The 22,494-nt window shown below is 40.0% G+C and overlaps 2 protein-coding genes across 3 annotated transcripts in view; both read left to right on the top strand.

Moving 5' to 3' along the window:
- The window catches only part of rabgap1 (RAB GTPase activating protein 1), a 177,638-nt gene that overhangs the window by 87,610 nt on the left and 67,534 nt on the right, over positions 1–22,494 (top strand). For both annotated transcript variants that reach the window (XM_078226560.1, XM_078226561.1), the window contains one exon: positions 788–938. In XM_078226560.1, the coding sequence (XP_078082686.1) occupies positions 788–938 (151 nt within the window). The remainder of the gene's footprint in view (positions 1–787; positions 939–22,494) is intronic.
- On the top strand, positions 19,304–20,353 carry LOC144503023 (putative G-protein coupled receptor 21). The gene has a single exon (XM_078227527.1). The coding sequence runs from the start codon at positions 19,304–19,306 to the stop codon at positions 20,351–20,353; it is 1,050 nt and encodes a 349-aa protein (XP_078083653.1).

Here is a 22,494-nt window from a genome sequence, read left to right as displayed (position 1 = left end):
AAAACTGCATCACCCAAGGGTATATGGTCAGTTGGGACATAGTGTTTGTGGTGCTATTCCCAAGGCAGTGGAATTTTCTTTGCCATGTAAGCAGCTTACTGTATCGGGAGCTGACAGACCGTTTGATACTGATAAGTCTGCATCTACCGAACAGATTAAAGATCATGACATTTTGAGTAGCTGTTTTAGTTCAAGATTCTAATCTTGCATTGATTACACCAATCAGTTTCTGGGTCTGATCTTTCTGATAGCTGAACAGCATTTGGCACTTTATTTTTTAATTCATTTGAGACTTTTGATTACAGATGGAAGTAAGCTTGCAGCGGGGTTTCCATTAAGGCTTGTTCCTCAGGCCCTACATACAGCTAGTAATTTCATAATTATGCTGAAATATTAGAATCTTCCAAAAAAAAATTTGGGTATCAGCAAGATACTTTTCATGGCTGTCAATCACATTACCAGCATTAACATCAGAATCTGCAAAGAAAACTCCTCTTGCTACACAGTATGAAGCACCATTTGGTTGGGGGCACCAGTCATAATGGTGACTGGTACACTTGCAATTATTATATCCAGTGTCATCTGAATGAAAAGTAATTTCCTTATGATTGAGCATGCATTTAAATATAGAACCTTATGAAGAAAAAAATGTTTTGATTCATCGGTTGTAGATGGGCTGGCCATCAATGTTTTTATATTCACCGATTCTGTGTGAGTGGATTTGTGGAACAGTAGGCATGTTATTTTATCTGAAGCTTCTAATGTTCTGATTTGAAATTCTGCACAGGCATCTAAACCTGAGTGTAAGACCAAAGCCACTGTCTGCCTTAGTACGGAGTGGCGTCCCTGAGGCCCTACGAGGTGAAGTTTGGCAGCTGCTTGCAGGATGCCACAACAATGACCAGATGGTAGAAGATTACAGAATTCTTATCACAAAAGTAAGTAAATCTATATTTAAGCAAAGCATATCTCGTTTTTATGGAATAGAAAGAATACTGTTACGTTGGTTGATATATTGCTTTCTTGTTGAAAAATTAATTTGGAAATTGACGTAATTTTTAAATGGTGGGCAGTTGTTGCAATCTTTGAATTGTTCAGGAACCGGTTATACAGGTAGACTTGGAAACCTGCTTGGACTTCATCGAAGGTTATATTTATGGTGGTGTATTTGCCATCGAACAAACTGCATGTTTCGAATACCTTTTAATGATTTATTTATTTGATTTTGCAAAGAAAAACTTATGGCGGTCCTCAATATTAATCTTGCATTCAGAATTTGCTTTCGGTTGCAGCGCGTCCAACTGGAACTCGGAAAAAGTCCTGATCATGAAATGTCACAATCCAGTGTTAAAATATCTCACCTCAAACTGATTCTCTTCTGATTAGAAAAATACATTTCCATCATCGTTGACAGCTTAAAAAGAATGAAAACTAGTCACCAGACCACCAAATTACCATTTTAATTATTTTTAAAAATTTATTTTTAAAAGAGACTTTTAATTTTTTTCTTAAATTCTGAAACAATTCTGAAAGTAGCTGAATCTTATTGGATCAAATGATGATTAACTGAGAAAAGGGAATGATAAAAATGTCTGTTATTTTGAACCTATCAATTAATATATTGGAAATAATGGTCACAATTGAACCATAGGCATAAAAAGGATCCTCTGAACAGTGGTTCCAAAACCATAGAATATTCCAGCACAGAAGGATGATGTTCAGCCTATTGTACCTGTGCCAACTCCTTGTTAGAGCTATCCAAAATACAGTTGTAAGGCTCTTGTTGCATTGTACTCATATTAGAAAATGATTTGAAATGTACTCTTTTCTAATGGTGATGTGGGTCATTCAGTAAATGGAGTACTTTCAGTAAGAGTGAAAAGTTACTTACTTGAACCTTTTGTTGTGAGCTGGAATGCACTATCTGAAAGGGTGGTGGAAAAAGATTCAGTCCTAACTTTCAAAAAAGAAAAATGCTGATGAGGTGGAGGAGATGCAGGAGAATGAGACTATTTGGATAGCTCAACCAAAGAGCTGGTAAGGTGCAATGGGCCTAATTCTGTGAGGTAATTATAAGCTGTATTTGGAAATGGTCATTTGTCGTTTTATCAGGATCCTTGTTTTATGCCTATAGTTTGACTGAATAATTTGTCTTCTACCCTGAAGACAATGCATTTCAAGGTGGTTTGATGCTATAGTGTTGATGCAAAGTCACGTCATTACATAGAAGTTAATGTAAAATAGAGCTTGAATCTAGAGCAAGGCTTGACCTGAATCTGGAACAAAACAGAGACACTTATCAAGAGATAATTTTAACTTCCAGGTCACACAAGTTTAGCATTGATTGAAAGCTAAAATCAAAAGTGTGTAGCATAAATGCATCTGTAATTTACATCAAGTGCATTCACTGGTATGTAAGGAACCTACCTGTATTTTCCAAATTTTGATTGGAATGGAACTTGAATGAAATACAACACGTTAAAAATCTGTGATTATGATAAATACAGTAAGAAGTCTCACAACACCAGGTTAAAGTCCAGCAGGTTTATTTGGTAGCACAAGCCACAAGCTTTCGGAGCGCTGCCCCTTCATCAGGTGAGCGCTCCGAAAGCTTGTGGCTTGTACTATCAAATAAACCTGTTGGACTTTAACCTGGTGTTGTGAGACTTCTTGCTGTGCTTACCACAGTCCATCGCCGGCATCTCCACATTATGATAAATACCAGACTCTGATCAATAATGAGGCTGTCATGTTACACCATCAGAGGTTATAAAAATGGATCCTTTCAGCTTGAAATCAATCAGAAAATGCTGGAAATACTCAGGTCTGGCAGCATCCGTAGATGGAAACCAAGTTGACGTTGTCCTTTTTGTAATGTGTTCCCACAAACAAGTATTATTTACATACAATCCTGCAGAGAATAGAACTTCACAGAATCAGAGTTAATAAAGGTCATAGAGCATTAAAATTCTTAGCTGTGTTCTTCAGGGTAAATTTGTGCTTCTGTCTAAGTTAATAGGCCAGAGACCATTGTTACAATTAACGGAAGAATTTGTTTCTGAATAGTTTTCGGTGGGATGAACGGTAAACAGCTATTGTGCGCAGATTTTAAATAATCTAATTAAACAGAAAAGTAAATTGCCGAAACGTAGTGCTAAATCCACAGTTTAAACAAGACTTCCCAATTTGGGATTTTGTGACTTCCGCTTCATATGTGGAATTACATCAAGCTTTTACGCAGGTTAGGAATAAGATTCGTTCCTGTGTGTGTTATTAGTTTGAAGTTTATTTATTATTAGTGTCTCAAGTACTGTAACACTTCAATGAAGTTACTGTGAAAATCCCCTAGTCGCCTATTCGGGTACACTGAGGGAGAATTTAATTACTTAAATTTTGATGTGATTAGAATGTCTATTTCATAATTTTCCATTCTAATTATGATGCAAGCTGATCATTTACTGGAAAGGATCATTAATATTTCCCCAGATTCCTTCTACTTGCGGTAGCATTTTTAATTGAAACTTTTGTTAATAACACTGATGTGCCAAACTCGGTTTCTGCCAGTGTTTAATTGTCATTCTTATTCCATTAGCCACAATATACTTGTAAATAACAAACATAAATCTATCTACTGATTGGAACAAAGCAGAATTACACACACATTGAAATCAGTGATTAGATTTGTAATATGTTAATTTAACCAGCTCCACATTTACAGTCAGATTAATCTTGGTGGACTCCCTATTCTCCCTTTTGGATGAGTTAACGATAACTTGTTATTCAATGTTTATTACAAGAAGCACCAAATTATGGTTGGCTTTCATTTTCTTTCAAAACAGTGGTTTGAACTCTTGAAATTGTTACTTTAAATATTTTTGATCGCGTTGTAATAGTGCTGAATAAACTATTAAAATTTATAGAAGTGTCTAGAATATAACCTCCTTGTACAAACCACTTCATCTGCGTACTTGCAATTCAGTATGTGCTTAGGAAATATTTAAAAATTAGTATTTTCCTGAATATATGAGAATGTTGAGCTAGTACCTCGTTTAAAATTCTGAAGCTCCCTAATTTTACTTGAATAGATTCTTTCCATGTCTAATAGTGCACCTATGGTACATCTATTCTACATCAATGCTTCCTGATGGTACAATTTTGAGAGTTGGCAGTATTGTCATTGCTGTTGTCAGTTCCTGTAATTACGCGGCTGTGAACAAAGTTTTGAACAAGCAAGGAGAGCATCTCTATTTGAAGTGTACATTGACATCCCATTATATGTCTAAGTATTATGTTCCTTGTATGAAAAATTTGATTCCCCATTTGGTAGCAACTTCTAGGTGAAAAGATTTAAATGGATTGGATTGTTTATTTTTTTAGTTTTGATCATTGCCATATTTTTATTTGTGATATACTATGAAATGAGGATTTTTTTGGGAGGCATCAGAGATAATCCATTGCCTTGGGATAGAAAGTATATCCCTAGTCAAGGTCATCTTTCGCAGAACTCCATTTCCTGTTTTGTCAAACCATTAGTGGCAACGTCGCTTTACCTAAACAGTTTCTGAGCCAATATGCATTGTCAATTGATTTTGAATCTATTTTATCAAATTACCCTGTATCCCATGTGCATTTGCCTTCTTTATAAGTCTCCCATGTGGGACCTTGTCAAACGTTTTGCTGAAATCCATATAAACGACTTCGACTGCGCTACTCTCACTTGCACACCTGGTGACCTCATCAAAAAAAAAATCATATTTGTCCTTCCCGTATGTAAATTTGCTCAAGGGCCTGGCAGTTTCTCTCCCTGAATTCCATACCTTCACCCTCACTCTCTTGGGTGAAGACAGATGTGAAGGCGATGTCGTTTATATGGATTTCAGCAAAACGTTTGACAAGTTCCCACATAGGAGACTTATAAAGACGGCAAATGCACATGGGATACAGGGTAATTTGATAAAGTAGATTCAAAATCTACTAACAATGCCTTGTCTCAGAGTCAATACTGCTAACTCTCAGTTATTGCAGTAAGAAGAGATGATATCTTGGAGGGGGCATCGCATGAAGCTTTGTGGGTGGAGCTTAGGAGTAAAAAATGGGCAGCCACATTGTTAGGTGTTTATTATAGACCCGCAGATAGTCGGGGGGAAATTGAGGAGCAAATATGTGCATAATTTGTAGAGGCGTATAAAAAATAACAATAGTCGGTGATTTCAACTTTCCCAACGTTAACTGGGATAGACATAAGAACATAAGAACATAAGAAATAGGAGCAGGAGTAGGCCATCTAGCCCCTCGAGCCTGCCCCGCCATTCAATAAGATCATGGCTGATCTGACGTGGATCAGTACCACTTACCCGCCTGATCCCCATAACCCTTAATTCCCTTACCGATCAGGAATCCATCCATCCGCGCTTTAAACATATTCAGCGAGGTAGCCTCCACTACCTCAGTGGGCAGAGAATTCCAGAGATTCACCACCCTCTGGGAGAGGAAGTTCTTCCTCAACTCTGTCTTAAACCGACCCCCCTTTATTTTGAGGCTGTGTCCTCTAGTTTTAGCTTCCTTACTAAGTGGAAAGAATCTCTCCGCCTCCACCCTATCCAGCCCCCGCATTATCTTATAAGTCTCCATAAGATCCCCCCTCATCCTTCTAAACTCCAACGAGTACAAACCCAATCTCCTCAGCCTCTCCTCATAATCCAAACCCCTCATCTCCGGTATCAACCTGGTGAACCTAGACATAGTGTTAAGGGCTTGAATGGAGTGGATTTCTTGAAATTTGTACTGGAGAACCTTTTAGGTCAATATGTAGAGAGGGTCCAACAAGGAAAAGAGTTGCGCTGGACCTAGTTTTTGGGAATGAAGCCGGACAGGTTGTTGAGGTGGTGGGGGGGGAGCATTTTGGTGATAACGATCACTACATGGTACAATTAAAGCTTGTTATGGACGAAGAAATAGGCAAGTTGCAAAAAAATGTTTTGGATTGAGAGAGTGTGGAGTTTAGTAAAATAAGACAGGATCTGCCCATGGTATACTGGGAACAGCTACTAATGGGGAAATCTATAGAAGAGTTGTAGGGGGGTGTTCAAACAGGAAATGAGGAGGGTACAAGCCCAGTATGTTTCCTCTAAGATGATAGGAAGGAGTACCAACCCCATAGATGGCCAGAGATATTTGGAATATGGTCAGAAGGAAAAGAAAGGCTTTTAACAGGTTCAAGGGGTGCAAATAAGAGGAGGCATTAGTAAAGTACAAAAAGTGCAGGGAATCTGTGGGTGGAACCAGAGGATATTGATAGAGTGTTGAACAAATGCTTCACATCTGTCTTTACCCAAGAGAATGAGGATGAAGGTATGGAATTCAGGGAGAGACTGCTAGGCTCTTAAGCAAATTGACATAGGGAAGGACAATTATGATTTTTTTTGAGGTGGTGACCATGTGTATAGATGAGGGTAGTGCAGTTGATGTCGTTTATATGGATTTCAGCTAAACTTTTGACAAGCTTGCACGTGGGAGACTTAAAAAGAAGGCAAATGCACATGGGATACAGGGTAATTTGATAAAGTAGATTCAAAATTGGCTCAGTTGTAGGAGACGGAGGGTGATGACAGAAGGCTACTTTAGTGACTGGAAGGCTGCTTCAGTGACTAGAAGCCAGTGGTGTACCACAGGGATCTGTGCTGGGTCCCCTATTATTCATCATTTATGTGAACAATATGGATGGCAATGTGGGGGTTAGGATTAGTAAGTTTGCAGACGACACAGAGATTGACTGGGTGGTTAACAGTGAGGGTGTGGGCTACAAAAAGATATAGATGGGATGGTCAAATGGGCAGATAAGTGACAGATGGAATTTAACCCTGAAAAGTGTGAGGTGATACACTTTGGAAGGAGTAATTTGACAAGGAAGTACTTAATGAATGGGAACACTAGGAAGTTCTGTGGAATAAAGGGACCTTGGTGTGTTTGTCCATAGGTCTCTGAAGGTGGAAGGGCATTAGTATGGTGGTGAAACAAGGTGTATGGGACACTTGCTTTTATCAATTGAGGCATCGATTACAAAAGCAGGGAAGTCCTGTTGGAGTTGTATAGAACTTCGGTGAGGCCCACAGCTAAAGTATTGTGTGCAATTCTGGTCGCCACTTTATGAAAAGGACATGTTTGTACTAGAGGGGGAGTGGAGGATGCTGCTGGGATGGAGCATTTAAGTTATGAAGAGAGGCTGGATAAAAAGTATCTGTGTGAGCACTTAACATTCGAGAGTATGAGCCGAGTTCTGGTCAATGGGATTAGGTGGGAGGTCAGGTGTTTCTCGCATGTTGATGCAGACTTGTTGGGCCACGGGGGCTCTTTTGCACTGTATGATTCTATGATTTTTCATGATATTTGCACAGTGAAACTTTTGCAGGGACCCTCCATAATGTTTTACCACAACATTTTTTGTCCAATTTTCTATCTGTCTCTGGGTCAATATATCGCATCTATTTGTGTCTCAAAAATCTGACATCATGACAAATCTTGCCTGGGAAATCTCCTTAGCAAGATCAACCCCTATTCCCATGGTCAACCTCAGGTTGAACTTTCCATCACTAAATCATAAAACTCACTTCTTTCTCAGTAAAACATCCATCTCTGCTTAGCCTCAACGCATCCGCTATTGAAATCCCTCATGCATGCTTTTGTATTTTCCAGACTCATCATTCCAATGCTCTGATGACCAATCTTCCACCTGCCATAAACTTGAGCACATCACGCCTGTATTCTAACTTGCACCGAGTCTGGTTCAGCCCTGTTCATACTAACATTCACTCCCAGTCTCTGAACACCTAGATTGTAAGATTTGTACCCCTTATATTCAAATTCCTCCATTGCCTCTTCCTTTTCCTGAAACCACCTCCAGCCTTAATAAAGGTAAAGTCACCATAGTGTCGGATGACCATAGGCTGCTCTCCCCTTTTGAGGTGGAGAACTGACTTGTGGTGATTTAACCAGAGGATCACCACAACTTAGACGAGGAGCAAGGTTAGGAAGGCATGAATAACTTCAGCCAATATGGGAATTGAACCCACGCTGTTGGCATCGCTCTGCATCACAAAACAGCCGTCCAACCAACTGAGCTAACTGACTCCTACAACCCTCAGGGAACTGTATGTTCCTCCAAGTCCGGTTTCTCGTCCCATTCCCCACTTCCTTCACCACACTTATCTAGGTTTCAGATTTTGAATTCCCTCTCAAAACTTGTGTCTTGACATCACTCTCTTGAACACACTCCTTAAATGTACCTCTTTGACCAAGCTTTTGATCAGCTGTTCCAATGTCTCCTTTGGCTCAGTGTCTAATTTTTGTCTGATTTTGCTCCACTGAAGCATATTGGGATGTTTTACTACTTTAAGGCAAATTATTGTTGACTTGGAATATAGTGTTCAATTCTGGTCGCCACACTATCAGAACGATGTGGAGGCTTTAGAGAGGGTACAGAAAAGATTTGTGGAGTTTGCACATTCTCCTCGTGTCTGCGTGGGTTTCCTCCGGGTGCTCCGGTTTCCTCCCACAGTCCAAAGATGTGCGGGTTAGGTTGATTGGCCAGGTTAAAAATTGTCCCTTAGAGTCCTGGGATGCGTAGGTTAGAGGGATTAGCGGGTAAAATATGTGGGGGTAGGGCCTGGGTGGGATTGTGGTCGGTGCAGACTCGATGGGCCGAATGGCCTCCTTCTGCACTGTAGGGTTTCTATGTTTCTTCTATGTTTTATATTTACCAGGATGTTGCCTGGTATGGAGAGCATTAGCTATGAGGAGAGGTTGGAGAAACTTGGTTTGTTCTCATTGGAACGACGGAGGTTGAGGGGCGACCTGATAAAAGTCTATAAGATTATGAGAGGCATGGGCAGAATGGATAGCCAGAAGCTTTTTCCCAGGGTGGAAGAGTCAATTACTAGGGGGCATAGGTTTAAGGTGCGAGGGGCAAGGTTTAAAGGAGATGTACGAGGCAGGTTTTTTACAGGTGTGGGTGCCTGGAACTCGCTGCCGGGGAAGGTAGTGGAAGCGGATGCAATAGTGATTTTTAAGGGGCATCTTGACAAATACATGAATAGGATGGGAATGGAGGGATATGGTCCCCGGAAGGGTAGGAATTTTAGTTGAGTCGGGCAGCATGGTCGGTGCAGGCTTGGAGGGCCGAAGGGCCTGTTCCTGTGCTGTAATTTTCTTTGTCCTTTGTTCTTTATGTTTTGAATTAGTATTTAAAAATATTTGCCACAAAGTTTCTGATGATGGCTTGTGTTTATATAGCTCGCTTGCTTTAGATGGGTGAAGAAATGGATGCCTATGAGGAGAGGGAAACCAAAATAAATGGCTATATTTAAGAAGAAAGTGATATGACAATTCTCAACATTTGTCTAAATAGTCATTTTTAGCACACAATTGTGAAGTGTAACAATACTCAACCTTGCTCTTCAGCTGTGGCACAAGTGACAACATTCTCTCACCTGTGAGTTGGAAGATTGGTTTTAAGTCCCAATCCAGGACTTCAGCTCAAAAATCAAGTGGCTGATGGTCCTGTACAGTACTGAGGGAGTGCTATTGGGGGTATCCGTAACTTTCAGATGAGATATTAAATCAAGTCTGCTCTCCTGGGTTGATCTAAAAGATCATGTGGCATTATTGAAAAGACAAGCAGGGGAGTTATCCCTGGTATCCTGGCCAATATTTGTCCCTCAATAAATACCACAAAAACAAGACTCTATAGACTATCTGGTCATTATCACATTGCTGCTTGGGGGCTCTTGCTGTACACAAATTGACCACTGTGTTCCCTACATTGCAACAAAAACTCTGTTCGTTGTAAAGCACTTTGAGACATCCTGTGTCATGAAAGATGCGGAATAAATGCAAGTCTTTTTTATAGGACTGTGTAATCTGAAAAACTAGAATTGTGGATTTGACTATTGTAAAACGGTTACATTTTAAAGGGTTGAAAGTTTAGAGTACATGTAGACTGGGTAGACAGTTGTCTAGAAAGCACTTGTTTCATTTATATCACCAATGCTATAGCGTAGACAGTAGCTGACTAATGTTCGTAGAAGTATCTTTTTGCTTAAATGTTAAAAATTATTGAAATTTCCTTTTTGAAAACTGCTTTAATCTATATTTAAACTAAATGTTAGCATTATTCATAATTTATATGCTAAACTGGGTGATTAGGGAATACTTTTCCAATTGTAACATATCAACTTTATGAGTTTAATAACAGTGAAATGTTGGGTTATTACAATAAATTGCTAATTTATTTCCTACTGTAATGGATATCTTTAATGTTATTACTTATACAGGTAGCTTTTAACTGCTTCATTCATTGTTTTTCTGGATTAGCTTTGTAAAATTAATTTAATTTTACGGTTGACGTATTGGCATCAAATCTCATTTATATTCTATAGTCCCAAAAGATTGCGTTCTACATGGATCACTGCTCTTTCTGCATACTTCAGGCAACTTTTTAAAAGACTTAACCATCAATCCAGTTTAAATGTTATCTTCTGGACATAGGTTTCTTTATTTCCCTTGTGCCATTTCTCCTACGCTGTTGCAAATCTTGATGGAAAGATCAGTGTGTGGTGTGAAGTGTTAAATCCCTGTTCCTCCAGTTCTGGCTGCTTGTGCAATCTGGATTTTCACTAGTGGCCTGGCTTTAACAGTCTAGGCCCTAAGCTCTAGAATCCCTTTCTTTGATGGGGAATTGGGGGATTTCCTCGAACACGTCCAAGTCTACAGTTGTACCACGGTTTATTCTTTGAAGTGTTCTCCCCATCGAAAGCTGATGTTTTCTCTATCTCTGAAGGGCTCCATCCTTATCCGCATTGGTTTGAGGTCTAGCGTGTTGGGTCTATATATTACCTTGGTGGCAGAGAAGTCCCAGGTGTTGTGCTTGTCAGTGAGGTGTTGCAGCTTCTTGGCTTTCTCAGTTCACCATTGGTTCTTGATTTCTATTGTTCTTCTTTGTACCTCCGTCTTTGCTGTTTGATAAGTTTTCCTCTCTGCCTTGCTGGTGATGTCGTTTTGCCAGGCGTGGAGAGCTTTTCTCTTCTTGTCTCTTGGATGATGTGGCCATTCTCGTCGAATCAGTTTTGGTGTTTCCTGGTTTTTGTAGCCGATGGTTTCTTCACAGCTTGAGATGATGCTTGTTTTCAATTCTTTCCAGTTTTTCTCCATTTCATTAGAATGAATGGATAGGTCACTGATAAACGGTGACTTCTGGAAGTAGTGTTACTCTGCAGTTTTTTAAACCATGAATTAAGCTCCCACACTCCCACATCACTGCTTGCAGGTTACTTTTTTTTCTTAAAAAGTACAAAGGTGCATAAATAAACTTAACATGTTCCATACCAGATGCATGAATTGATCTGTATCTCTGGTTAGAGAAGCAAATGAATGTCTCCAAGTTATTGCTGTATCTTACCAAATGGAATTCAAAATAGAATAAATGAGGACCTGAATGTACATAAAAAGTAACATGGTAATGCAACTCTTTTTGGTGCAACTTCAATCCCTTGCTCCGCTATCCATTTATCCTCAATCCCAGGAATGTTTTCATCTTGACCTTGTGTCCTGTGGGCCATTTGAAATGGACAGATGGACATGAATAAATTGTACACACAATCATTATGCCTGCGTTTATCATGCTTTATAGTGTATTACTAAATAAGCAAAGAGGTATCATGCAAATATCAAAAACTGATCAAAGCATATTGCAAAGTCATTTTATTTTTCCAAAATAAAATTTATTGAGAGAGCCTCGAGCTGACGAACTAAATTCAAGAGGATTAGAGTAAAAAAATAAATACATAAGGAATTAAGTGCACTGATTTCGTCCTGTGACGGTTTTCATGAATGCACTTCGACGGTGCAATTGAATCAGTTACACCAACCACACGGACATTTATTTAAGTTCCTATAAGCTATAAGATAACCATTTTTGAATGTCAAGCAGAGTTTGTGAAGGATATTAATTAACTGTTAATACTATTAAAATTAGCGCATCTATTTGGTAAATGTCATCGATAGAATCCCTGTGCAGAAAGAGGCCATTCAGCCCATTGAGTCTGCACTGACTCTCTGAAAGAACATTTTACCCAACCTACACATCTTTGGACACTAAGGGGCAATTTAGCCTGGCAATACACTTAACCTGCACATCTTTGGACTGTGGGAGGAAATCGGAGCCACGCAGACATGGGGAGAACGTGCAAACATCACACAGTCAGTCACCCAAGGCTGGAATTGAACCTGGTTCCCTGGTGCTGTGAGGCAGCAGGGCTAACCACTGTGCCACCGTGTCACTTATTATTTTGTTTTGACATACAGTTTAAAGTTGTGGGTATATACACGTTGAAATCATTGCATTTAGTGGACATTATCTGTGTAAGTTGTCATAAATTGAAAATTGCCTCTTGCAAGTATGACACAATGTAATTTTGTTTCTTTGAGAGTGTGTCTACTTTGATTACATTCTCAACATTTATTTATTTCAGTTGGTTGGTAACAGTTAATGTTTAAAGCACTTGTTGATTATGTGCATTTTCCAGCAAGATTGGTGGGATTCTTAAGCACACTACATTGCTATTTTGCAGTGAACTTAAGTGATCTATTCAGATATAATGTCTAATTTTAATGTTTTAGCAGAAATGCTGATGTGTATTCTCTTATTCTGATATAACAGTGATAATATCATTATCAGGTGATGTATAAGTCAAATGTTGGATAAGACCAATTCTAGACTCGAGGTAAATCTGAATGTTAAAGGGAATAGAAGCTCCAAGTAAACTGTTCATCAAGGTGAAAACTTTAAACACCAATGTCAACATTATAGGAATAAATTTGTTTTGGAGTAAGGACAGAAATCAGTCAAAGCATTTTGCTTTTAAAAAAATATATAAGTTTGTGGATACTGATGCAGATTATTGAAATACGTGTTATAAATTGTTTTAAGAGGCAACTAGTTTTTGGAGAGGAATGAGGTTGAGGTATATGGCAAAAAGATGGGCAAAGAAGATTGAAATCAATCAGAAAGGGCCATGATTGTTATTTTCTGTTCCTGTAAAAAAATATGTCTAGGCATGTGTCATCGAGAATGATATGCTGCTTGTCTGAACGATTGATGGGACAACTGGGCTTGTCTGGTTACCATCAAAATTGGGATTGAGAGAAATGGCCTTGCAAATTTTTTCGTCAAGCAATTTTTTCAATAGTGCTTTTATTGAGTGCTGTTTTAAAAAGTAGGATTGTTAACTTCAGGTTAAGTCCAAGAGGTATGATAATAGCATTAACAGAATGTTGAATTCTGTTTGGTTGGTTTACAAATCTTGAGGCTTCAAATTCTACGCTACAGTTAAATTGCCTTCATAGATCTAACCTGTTTTCAAACCGTAAATATAGAAAAACAGCCTGCAAAATATCCCAAGGAGATGATCATAGAAGGATTGAGATGATATAATAACTAGTGGGCACAAAGCTCAAGTAGTTTATTAATGCTGCCAATACCACTGGGTATGCCTGGCCAGCAGAGATCCTGGGCCATTTTATTTTCTAAATAAATACAGTGTGAACACATTTAAATTATGTTTTTTTTATTTGATTTACTATTGTCACATGTATTAGTATACAGTGAAAACTATTGTTTTTTGCGCGCTCTACAGACAAAGCATACCATACATAGAAGGAAAGAAAGAGTGCAGAATGTAGTGTTACAGTCATAGCTCGGGTGTGTAGAAAGATCAACGCAATATGAGGTAGATCCACTCAAAAGTCTGATGGCAGCAGGGAAGAAGCTGTCCTTGAGTCGGTTGGTACTCGGACTTTTGTATCTTTTTCCTGATGGAAGAAGGTGGAAGAGAGTGTGTCCGGGGTGCCTGGGGTCCTTGATTATGCTGGCTGCTTTTCCGAGGTAGTGGAAAATGTAGTCAGAGTCAATGGGTGGGAGGCTGGTTTGCATGATGAACTGGGCATCATTCATGACCCTTTGCAGTTTCTTGCGGTCTCGGACAGAGCAGGAGCCATACCAAGCTGTGATACAACCTGAAAGAATGCTTTCTATCATGCATCTGTAAAAGTTGGTAAAAGTTGTAGTAGACATGTCAAATTTCCTTAGCTTCCTGAGGAAGTAGAGGCGTTGGTGGCTTTCTTAACTGTAGCATCGGCGTGGAGGGACCAGGGCAGGTTGTTGGTGATCTGGACACCTAAAAACTTGAAGCTCTTGACCATTTCTACTTCGTCCCCATTGATGTAGACAGAGGCATGTCCTCCACTATGCTTCCTGAAGTCAATGACTGTCTCTTTTGTTTTGTTGACATTGAGGGGAGAGATTATTGAGAGATTATGGTTTATCTTTCTGCGCGACCTTGGTATGTAGCAAGAGGGCCACCTATATTCAATCATTTTTTCATGTTTTCATACTGATAAATCCTAGTGTTCTGATTTTTAATGTGTCCACAAATTGGGTAATAATGCTAAAGCAATCCTTTCTAAAGCTCTAGGCTCACAACATTCAAAAGGGCCAACCCAATGAATAAGAAATACAAGTATCAATAGGGCTATGTTGCCTTGGATTCTAGATTGTCAAAAGCTTAGTGGCTGTAGAGGTTGCAGTTTGGACACTTTTGCAATTTTTTTTTTGCTTAAATAGGTGCTGTCTTTCTATAATACTTGCAAGAAATTGTACAAATTATGTCAGTGCATCTTCATATATTGTGAAAAGTTGTGCGCAATGTTTCTCAAAGTAAAAGGAAATCGTTTCTCCTGTAAATGTTGCCCCTCTAACCTACCTAAATGACGGTATACTTTACATTTAAAGCATCTATTCAACTTCCTCCAAAAGATTAATTCGACTGAGTTAATATCTGCTTCTGCAAAACTATTTTGAAAGGTCTCGTGCATTATGCGTAAATGTGATAAATCACGTTCCTGAAATTTGCTCGTTCAGGGGAAAATCAGCCAGATGCACATTTATGTTTAAATGGATATGTTTCCTCAAATCATGGGTAACATCTCATTCTCAAAGATATTTGTTCTACGATCTGAATCACCATTTCAGTTAATGCTCCAGTTTTGCTAAGGCCTCTTGATGTAACACTCGGTCAAATGTGTCCTTGATGCCAAGGGCAGTCACTGTCATCTCACCTCTGGAGTTCAGCTCCTTTGTCCATGTTTGAACCAAGGCTGCGATGAGATCAGGAGCTGAGCGGCTCTGGCAGAACCCAAATTGAGTAGGTTATTGGTCAGCAAGTGCCACTTGATAGGATGGTTGATGACCCCTTCCATCACTTTACTGATGATAAGAGAGTAGACTGGGGCAGCAGTTGGCCAGGTTGGATTTGTCCTGCTATAGACGTACCTGGGCAATTTTCCACATTGTTGAGTAGATGCCAGTCTTGTAGTTGTACTGGAACAGCTTGGTTAGAGGCGTGGCAGGATCTGGAGCACACCTTCAGTCCTATTGCAGGAATATTGTCAGTATCCAGTGCCTTCAGCCATTTCTTGATATCACATTGTTTGACTAGTCTGTGAAATAGTGCTCCCAATTTTGGCACAGGCCCCCAGATGTTATTAAGGAGGACTGACTTTCCATTTGTCGTTTCCGGTGCCGAGGTCGATGTCGAGTGGCCCATCTGCTTTCATTCCTTTGAGACATTTAGCAGTTTTAATACAACTGAGTGGGTTTGCAGGACCATTTTAGAGAGCATTCAGAGTCCACTACATTGCTGAGAGTCTGGAGTCACATGACCCCAGACCAGATAAAGATGGCAGATTTCCTTCCCTAAAGGACACCAGTGAACCAGATGGGTTTTTACGGCAATTGACAATGGTTTCATGGCCATTATTAGATTTTTAATTCCAGATTTTTTTTATTTGAATTCAAATTCTACCACCTGCCATGATGAGGTTTCCCCACACAGTTAGTTACATTGTAGGCAAGAACCTCTAAACCGTCACTGTCAAATAAGATTACATTTTCCAACAAGCCCCAATTGTTAATGATGCTCAACCTCACTGCTCAACTCTACATGTATTAACTGGAGTCAATGGAAATCGGGGGGAAAACTCTCGACTGGTTGGAGTGATACATAGCACAAAGGAAGATGGACGCAGTTGTTGGAGGTCAGTCATCTCTGCTCCATGGCACTGCAAGAGTTCCTCAGGGTAGTGTCCATCTTCAGCTGCTTCGTCAATGACCTTCCTTCCATCATAAGATGGAATGTTCACTGATATTAACCTAGGTTAATATTCCTAGGTTAACCTAGCAATAAAATGTTACAAAATTATCAATGTCTAATGAAACTCAGCAAAACAAAAATAATTTGCAACATTTTTCTGGGATGCAAGTGACAAAGCACAGGACTAATTTTATGTATTCGAGAGATGTGGGCTTCGCTGGCCAGGCCAGCATTCATTGCCCATCCCTAATTGCTTGAGAAGATGGTGGTGAGCTGCCTTCTTGAACTGCTCCACTCCATGAGGTGTAGGTACACCCCCAGTGCTGTTCGGGAGGGATCACAATGTTCAGCCCTATTTCCGACTCCTCAGGTACTGAAGCAGTCCATGTCCAGAATGCAGCAAGACCTGGGCTATATCTATGCTTGGGCTGACAAGTGGTAAATAATATTAGTGCCACACAAGTGCCAGGCAATGATCATCTCCAACAAGAGAGAAGTTATTTATTAGTCACAAGTAAGGCTTACATTAACATTGCAATGAAGTTACTTTGAAATTCCCCTAATCGCCACAGTCCGGCGCCTGTTTCGGTCAATGCACCTAACCAGCATGTCTTTCAGAATGTGGGAGGAAAGCGGGGCACCCAGAGGAAACCCACGCAGACACGGGGAGAAAGTGTAAACTTCACACAGTCAGTGATCCAAGCCGGGAATCGAACCCAGGTCCCTGGCACTGTGAGGCACCGTGCTACTGTGCCGCCCCTAACCATCACCCTTTGACGTTCGGTGGCATTACCATCACTGAATCCTCCACACTCCTCATCTTGGACGTTGCCATTGATCAGAAACTGAATTGGACTAGCCATATAATTACTGTGGCTACAAGAGCGAGTCAGAGACTTGGAATCCTATGGCAAATAACTCACCTGCTGACTCCCCAAAGCCTGTCCACCATCTACAAAGCTCAAGTCAGATGGAATACTCGCCACTTGCTTGGCCAAGTGCAACTCCAAAATCATCCCGGACAAAGCAGCCTACTTGATTGGCATCTCATACACAAATATGTGTATCATTTACATGATGCACTGCAGAAACTCTCAAAGGCTTCTAAGACAGCACCACCCAAACTCTCAACCACTACCTAGAACCCTGGAAATCCCTCCCGAACAGCACTGGGGGTGTACCTACACCACATGGAGTGGAGCAGTTCAAGAAGGCAGCTCACCACCATCTTCTCAAGCAATTAGGGATGGGCAATGAATGCTGGCCTGGCCAGCGAAGCCCACATCTCTCGAATACATAAAATTAGTCCTGTGCTTTGTCACTTGCAAAATGTTGCAAATTATTTTTGTTTTGCTGAGTTTCATTAGACATAATTTTGTAACATTTTTATTGCTGGGTTAATATTCCCTCAACAATATAATTCCTATTTTATTGCCTGGGTGCATGAGTGTATTTGATATACACTTGAGGAAATTGTTTTGATTAATTATTGACTTAGTCATTTATGAATTTAATATAGTGCAGAATGTGAGGCATTATATAAAATATTTAACAGATAAACAATAACAAAGTTTGGTTTTATCCTTTGACCAGCTATATTTACAATAAAATGGAAATGGACGAGGGTGGCACAGTGGTTAGCACTGTTGCCTCACAGCGCCAGGGACCTGGGTTCAATTCCTGCCTTGGGTGACTGTGTGGAGTTTGCACGTTCTCCCTGTGTCTGCATGGGTTTCCTCCCACAGTCCAAAGATGTGCAGGTTAGGTTGATTGGCCACGTTAAATTGACCCTTAGTGTCCCAAAATGTGTAGGTTAGGAGGGATTAGCAAGGTGAATATGTGGGGTTATGGGGATAGGGCAGAGAGGTGAGTCTGGGTAAGATGCTCTCTCTGAGTTGGTGCAGACTCGATGGGCCGACTGGCCTCCTTCTGCACTGTGGGGATTCTATGAAAAACCATCATACAACCTCCCAGTTCAGTTAATTCATCTGGTTCTGTAATTGCATTAATTCACAAGCCAGTTTCAAATTCTAATACCTTGTTATCTCACCTTGGTTACAGTTATGTTATCGCTGAAATAGTATGTGGCCAATGATGATCGTATATGAAGCATGAAATATGAATTAGGCCCGTTGTTAATTCTGAGGAGGCATTCAAGTGTGCTGAGTTTTTTTAAAAAAACTTGGTCCTAGTTATGTGTTGGAATTTCAGTGATCTGTTCTGTAGCTCCTCCTCAGCTTGCAGTCTCCCAGAAGGGTCAGAGTGCACTTGGCAACTGCTGCTGTCAAATGATAGATTGGTAGGGTTCTAATGTATTAGATTCTCTCATACGGGAGGTGATGGATAGAGCTCCTTGAGAGGATACTGCAGTCTTGAACGCGAGAGCAAAGATTCCGTACTGCTGCATTCGCCTTCTGGTGTAGTTACAGACATATTTCCTTTGGCAGAGAATTGTGAGGGAGGGAGGAGTGATGCCTGGAGGGGCCGTTTGAATTCTGCGGCAAATTGGACTGTGATTCTGGAGTAGCATCATATTGCAGTAACTGTGTCTGAGGCTCCGGACAGGAATCTTCTGTGATTTAAAACATCACTAAGGAAAACTGGGAGACTTTGTTTTTTTTTCACCAATCTCTGCCTTTAGCAGATAATGATTTACAGAGTACCGTGCTGATATTTTGTGAGGGCTAAAATTAGCTTCATTTCCACAAAAGATTTTTTTTTTGTTTTCTCTGCCACAGTCTTCACTAACCCACATGTGGAGAAGCATTGGAGATTGATGAAGCAGAAAATATATGTATATATTTACTTTCAACAGAAGAAAGACAGGTGTCATGTACCCCTCCTTTGTCCTCGAGCCTATGGCACAGCCTATTCATGCCGGCGTCTGCCTTTATTTCTTAAGCTGAAAGCATGGCAACTGCTGGGAATAGCTTTGTCCTCTTATGGTATGTTGAGGGTGGTGACTGTTTGCTGGATTATAGAAAAATTGCAATGCAGACAATACTGAGCAGAGTCTGAGAATAAGTGAGGCAGAAGACTGAGACACTGCGATAGCAACCAAGCCAGCAATGACATCTGTTTGGAGTGTGCAAAACCGAAGTATGAACTCTTCCTGGGAAGGAAACAATACTAGCCGACCATTCTGTCTTTTGGGATTCAGTTACTACGAAACAGTTAACATTTGTCTCCTGGAAGTAATCATCATTGTTTTTCTCACTGTGTTAATCATTTCAGGTAACCTTATTGTTATATTGGTATTTCATTGTGCACCTCTTTTGAATCATCACACTACGAGTTATTTCATTCAGACCATGGCGTACGCTGATCTTTTTGTTGGAATCAGTTGCTTGGTTCCTTCTTTGTCCCTTCTACACTATCCGACAGGTTCTCACGAATCTTTAACGTGCAAATTTTTTGGATATATTGTGTCCGTCTTGAAAAGCATCTCGATGACCTCTCTGGCCTGCATCAGCGTTGATCGCTACATTGCAATTACCAAACCACTATCTTACAGTCAGCTGGTCACACCATGGAGGTTGCGTGTTTGCATTATAATAATCTGGCTGTACTCCTGCATTGTATTCCTTCCTTCTTTTTTTGGGTGGGGGAAGCCAGGCTATCATGGAGACATTTTTGAATGGTGTGCTAATTCCTGGGAAACAAACGTTTACTTTGCAGGATTTATTGTGATTTTACTGTATGCTCCTGCTGCTTTTGTAGTCTGTTTTACCTATTTCAACATATTCAGAATATGCCAACACCACACTAAGGAAATCAGTGAAAGACGTGCTCGGTTTAATACACAAGAAGAAGCATCAACAGAAAATCCACCTAGTTCTGAGAAACATTATGCTATGGTTCTGTTTCGAATCACCAGCGTATTTTACATCCTTTGGCTTCCGTACATCATTTATTTCCTCCTTGAAAGCTCTCACATTTATGATAGTCCAGAGATATCTTTTCTGACCACCTGGCTTGCCATTAGCAATAGCTTCTGTAACTGTGTTATTTACAGCCTCTCCAACAGCGCCTTTCGTAAGGGCCTCAAACGTCTCTCAGGTGCTGCCTGTGCTTCGTGTATCTGGTATGTGGAAAGCAAAAACCCTTCAATACCTGGAAGTAAAAGATCTTCCAATGGCTGCAATACTTGAAAAGTATAAGACATGACATTCTGTGGCCTGCTCATTCCATCACATCAGCCCCAATGTGATTTTATTTATTGAAGTGGGCTTAAACTTTGTTCAAGAGTAATGTACTATTGAGTAAACCTTGTGGGCAATTTGAGTTGATATTGCAATCCAATACAAGGCCTGTTACAGGACAGTTAATTTAAACAAAATCCTGCGGTTTGACAAATTCCCTACTTTGTTTTCACCTGTTTATAATTATGAACTGTGTTTGCAATTCTTTCCAGAGAATTGAAATATTTATGGGCCAAATGTTTTAATTTCTTATTGCACTGTACACTGACTTTTAAAAGGTACTTGTTTCATTGACAAAAGAAGTATTGTACATTCTGATTTGTAATCAACTGTGAATGCAGCAACCATGTAAAACCATGAATAAACATCTTAAGCTCAGAGGCAGACCCATCATAACTGTCTACTAATGAACAATTTTGCAGGCTCCGAATGTGCATACAAAAAGTGCTCTATTGAACATGGGTAGCACAAAAGCATCATTATATAATACCATGCTAAAGCACCAAGGATGAACCATACCTTTTCAATTTCCTATTTGATAATCCATTATTAATTAATTGGTGCATGCCATAAATGGGTCAAAGCCTAAGCTATTCATTTAATGAGTTTGACCCCTCTGTTTATGTATAGAGCAAAGGATTCGAATCATAGAACCCCTACAGTGCAGAAGGAGTCCACACGGCCCTTCGAATCTGCACCGACTCTTATCCCCACATATTTACCCTGCTAATCCACCTAACCTACACATTTTGGGGCACGAAGGGGCAGTTTACCATGACCAATCCACCTAACCTGCACATCTTTGGACTATGGGAGGAAACTTATGCAGACACGGGGAGAACATGCAAACTCCACACAGTCACTCGAGGAATCGAACCCTTGGTGTTGTGAGGCAGCAGTGCTAACCACGGTGCTGTGAGGCAGCAGTGCTAACCATTGTGCTGTGAGGCAGCAGTGCTAACCACGGTGCTGTGAGGCAGCAGTGCTAACCATTGTGCTGCCACGTCACAAACTTTGAGAGAAATGACTTGAGGCTCTAACCAATTGTTATGGGAAACTTTTACTTTGATGTGAATGAAAGAAAAAGTTTCGAGAGCCTTGTTTTTCCAGAGTTTGGGGCAAAATGGAAACACTAATTTAGATTTAGAAGGTTGAAAATTAAGGGGGAGAAATTGGTTTGTGTAGCATTGCTAAGGGACTTAATCAATTTCCCCAGAGATAGGCAACATGGAGGGCACTACCTGCACAGCCCACATGGCATTCTTCAGCTCATCAATAATGAATGCTGCACTGACCATGGAGGTAGGGGGCCGCACACCACCTGCCCCAGGGAATCAATGCAAGTCTATGTAGCAGAATAATTCTCCCATAATATTTGAAATGGGAAAGTAAAATGTAATCTACTTTTAATAGAAATATTTCTTGGCATAAATAATGGATTAAAAATAATTATGCAGTTAATTTAAGTCAGCATAATGCCACTGTAACTGAATCATTCGTGACGCTTTAGACTGGCACGACAATAAGTAGTAAATTGATTACAAAAGTGTTCTAGCCATATTTGTAGACAACTCGTGAGCTGTATAAAACAAGCATTTTTATATTCATACCCCACAAAAATGATCCAATTGCATAGAGAATTCACCTAGCTTCAACATTTGACAAAACAAGTCAAACTGCTGAGGTGCTACGCCCTTTTGTAGCTTGTACTAAAGTAGCAATTGCCACAATGAAATAGCTGCTGCTCCTACTTTGAAAATTGCCATCGGCTTTGCCTGCACCACTGAGCTTTGTGAAATGGTTGCCGTGTCTCCATCAAAATGGCTGTGTTCTCAGTCTGTTCAAATCAGAATTGTAAATAAAATTTTCGATATTTCTGACAATCAGCCTGCTACTCTATAGTTTGTACTAATCATTTATTGACGCTATTGTGCTAGATGGACCTATCTAATAATCAACCCAGTATGCAGTAAAGAAAATTTAAACTGGACCAATATAAAAATTGATGCTTTCAAAAGCATGGATATGTAATAAAGTCAGACCTCTGCATTGTTGCCTCTTAGTGTTTTATTGTTTGTTTTGAAGTACAA

The sequence above is a fragment of the Mustelus asterias genome, chromosome 13, assembly GCF_964213995.1.
Source record: "Mustelus asterias chromosome 13, sMusAst1.hap1.1, whole genome shotgun sequence".
Classification (NCBI taxonomy): domain Eukaryota; kingdom Metazoa; phylum Chordata; class Chondrichthyes; order Carcharhiniformes; family Triakidae; genus Mustelus; species Mustelus asterias.
The sequence above is the reverse complement of the archived record's forward strand: the minus strand, read 5'-3'. Positions and strand labels throughout refer to the sequence as shown.

Excerpts from the sequence above, each read along its gene's own strand:
- LOC144503023 (XM_078227527.1), top strand. The coding sequence starts at position 19,304 with ATGAACTCTTCCTGGGAAGGAAACAATACTAGCCGACCATTCTGTCTT.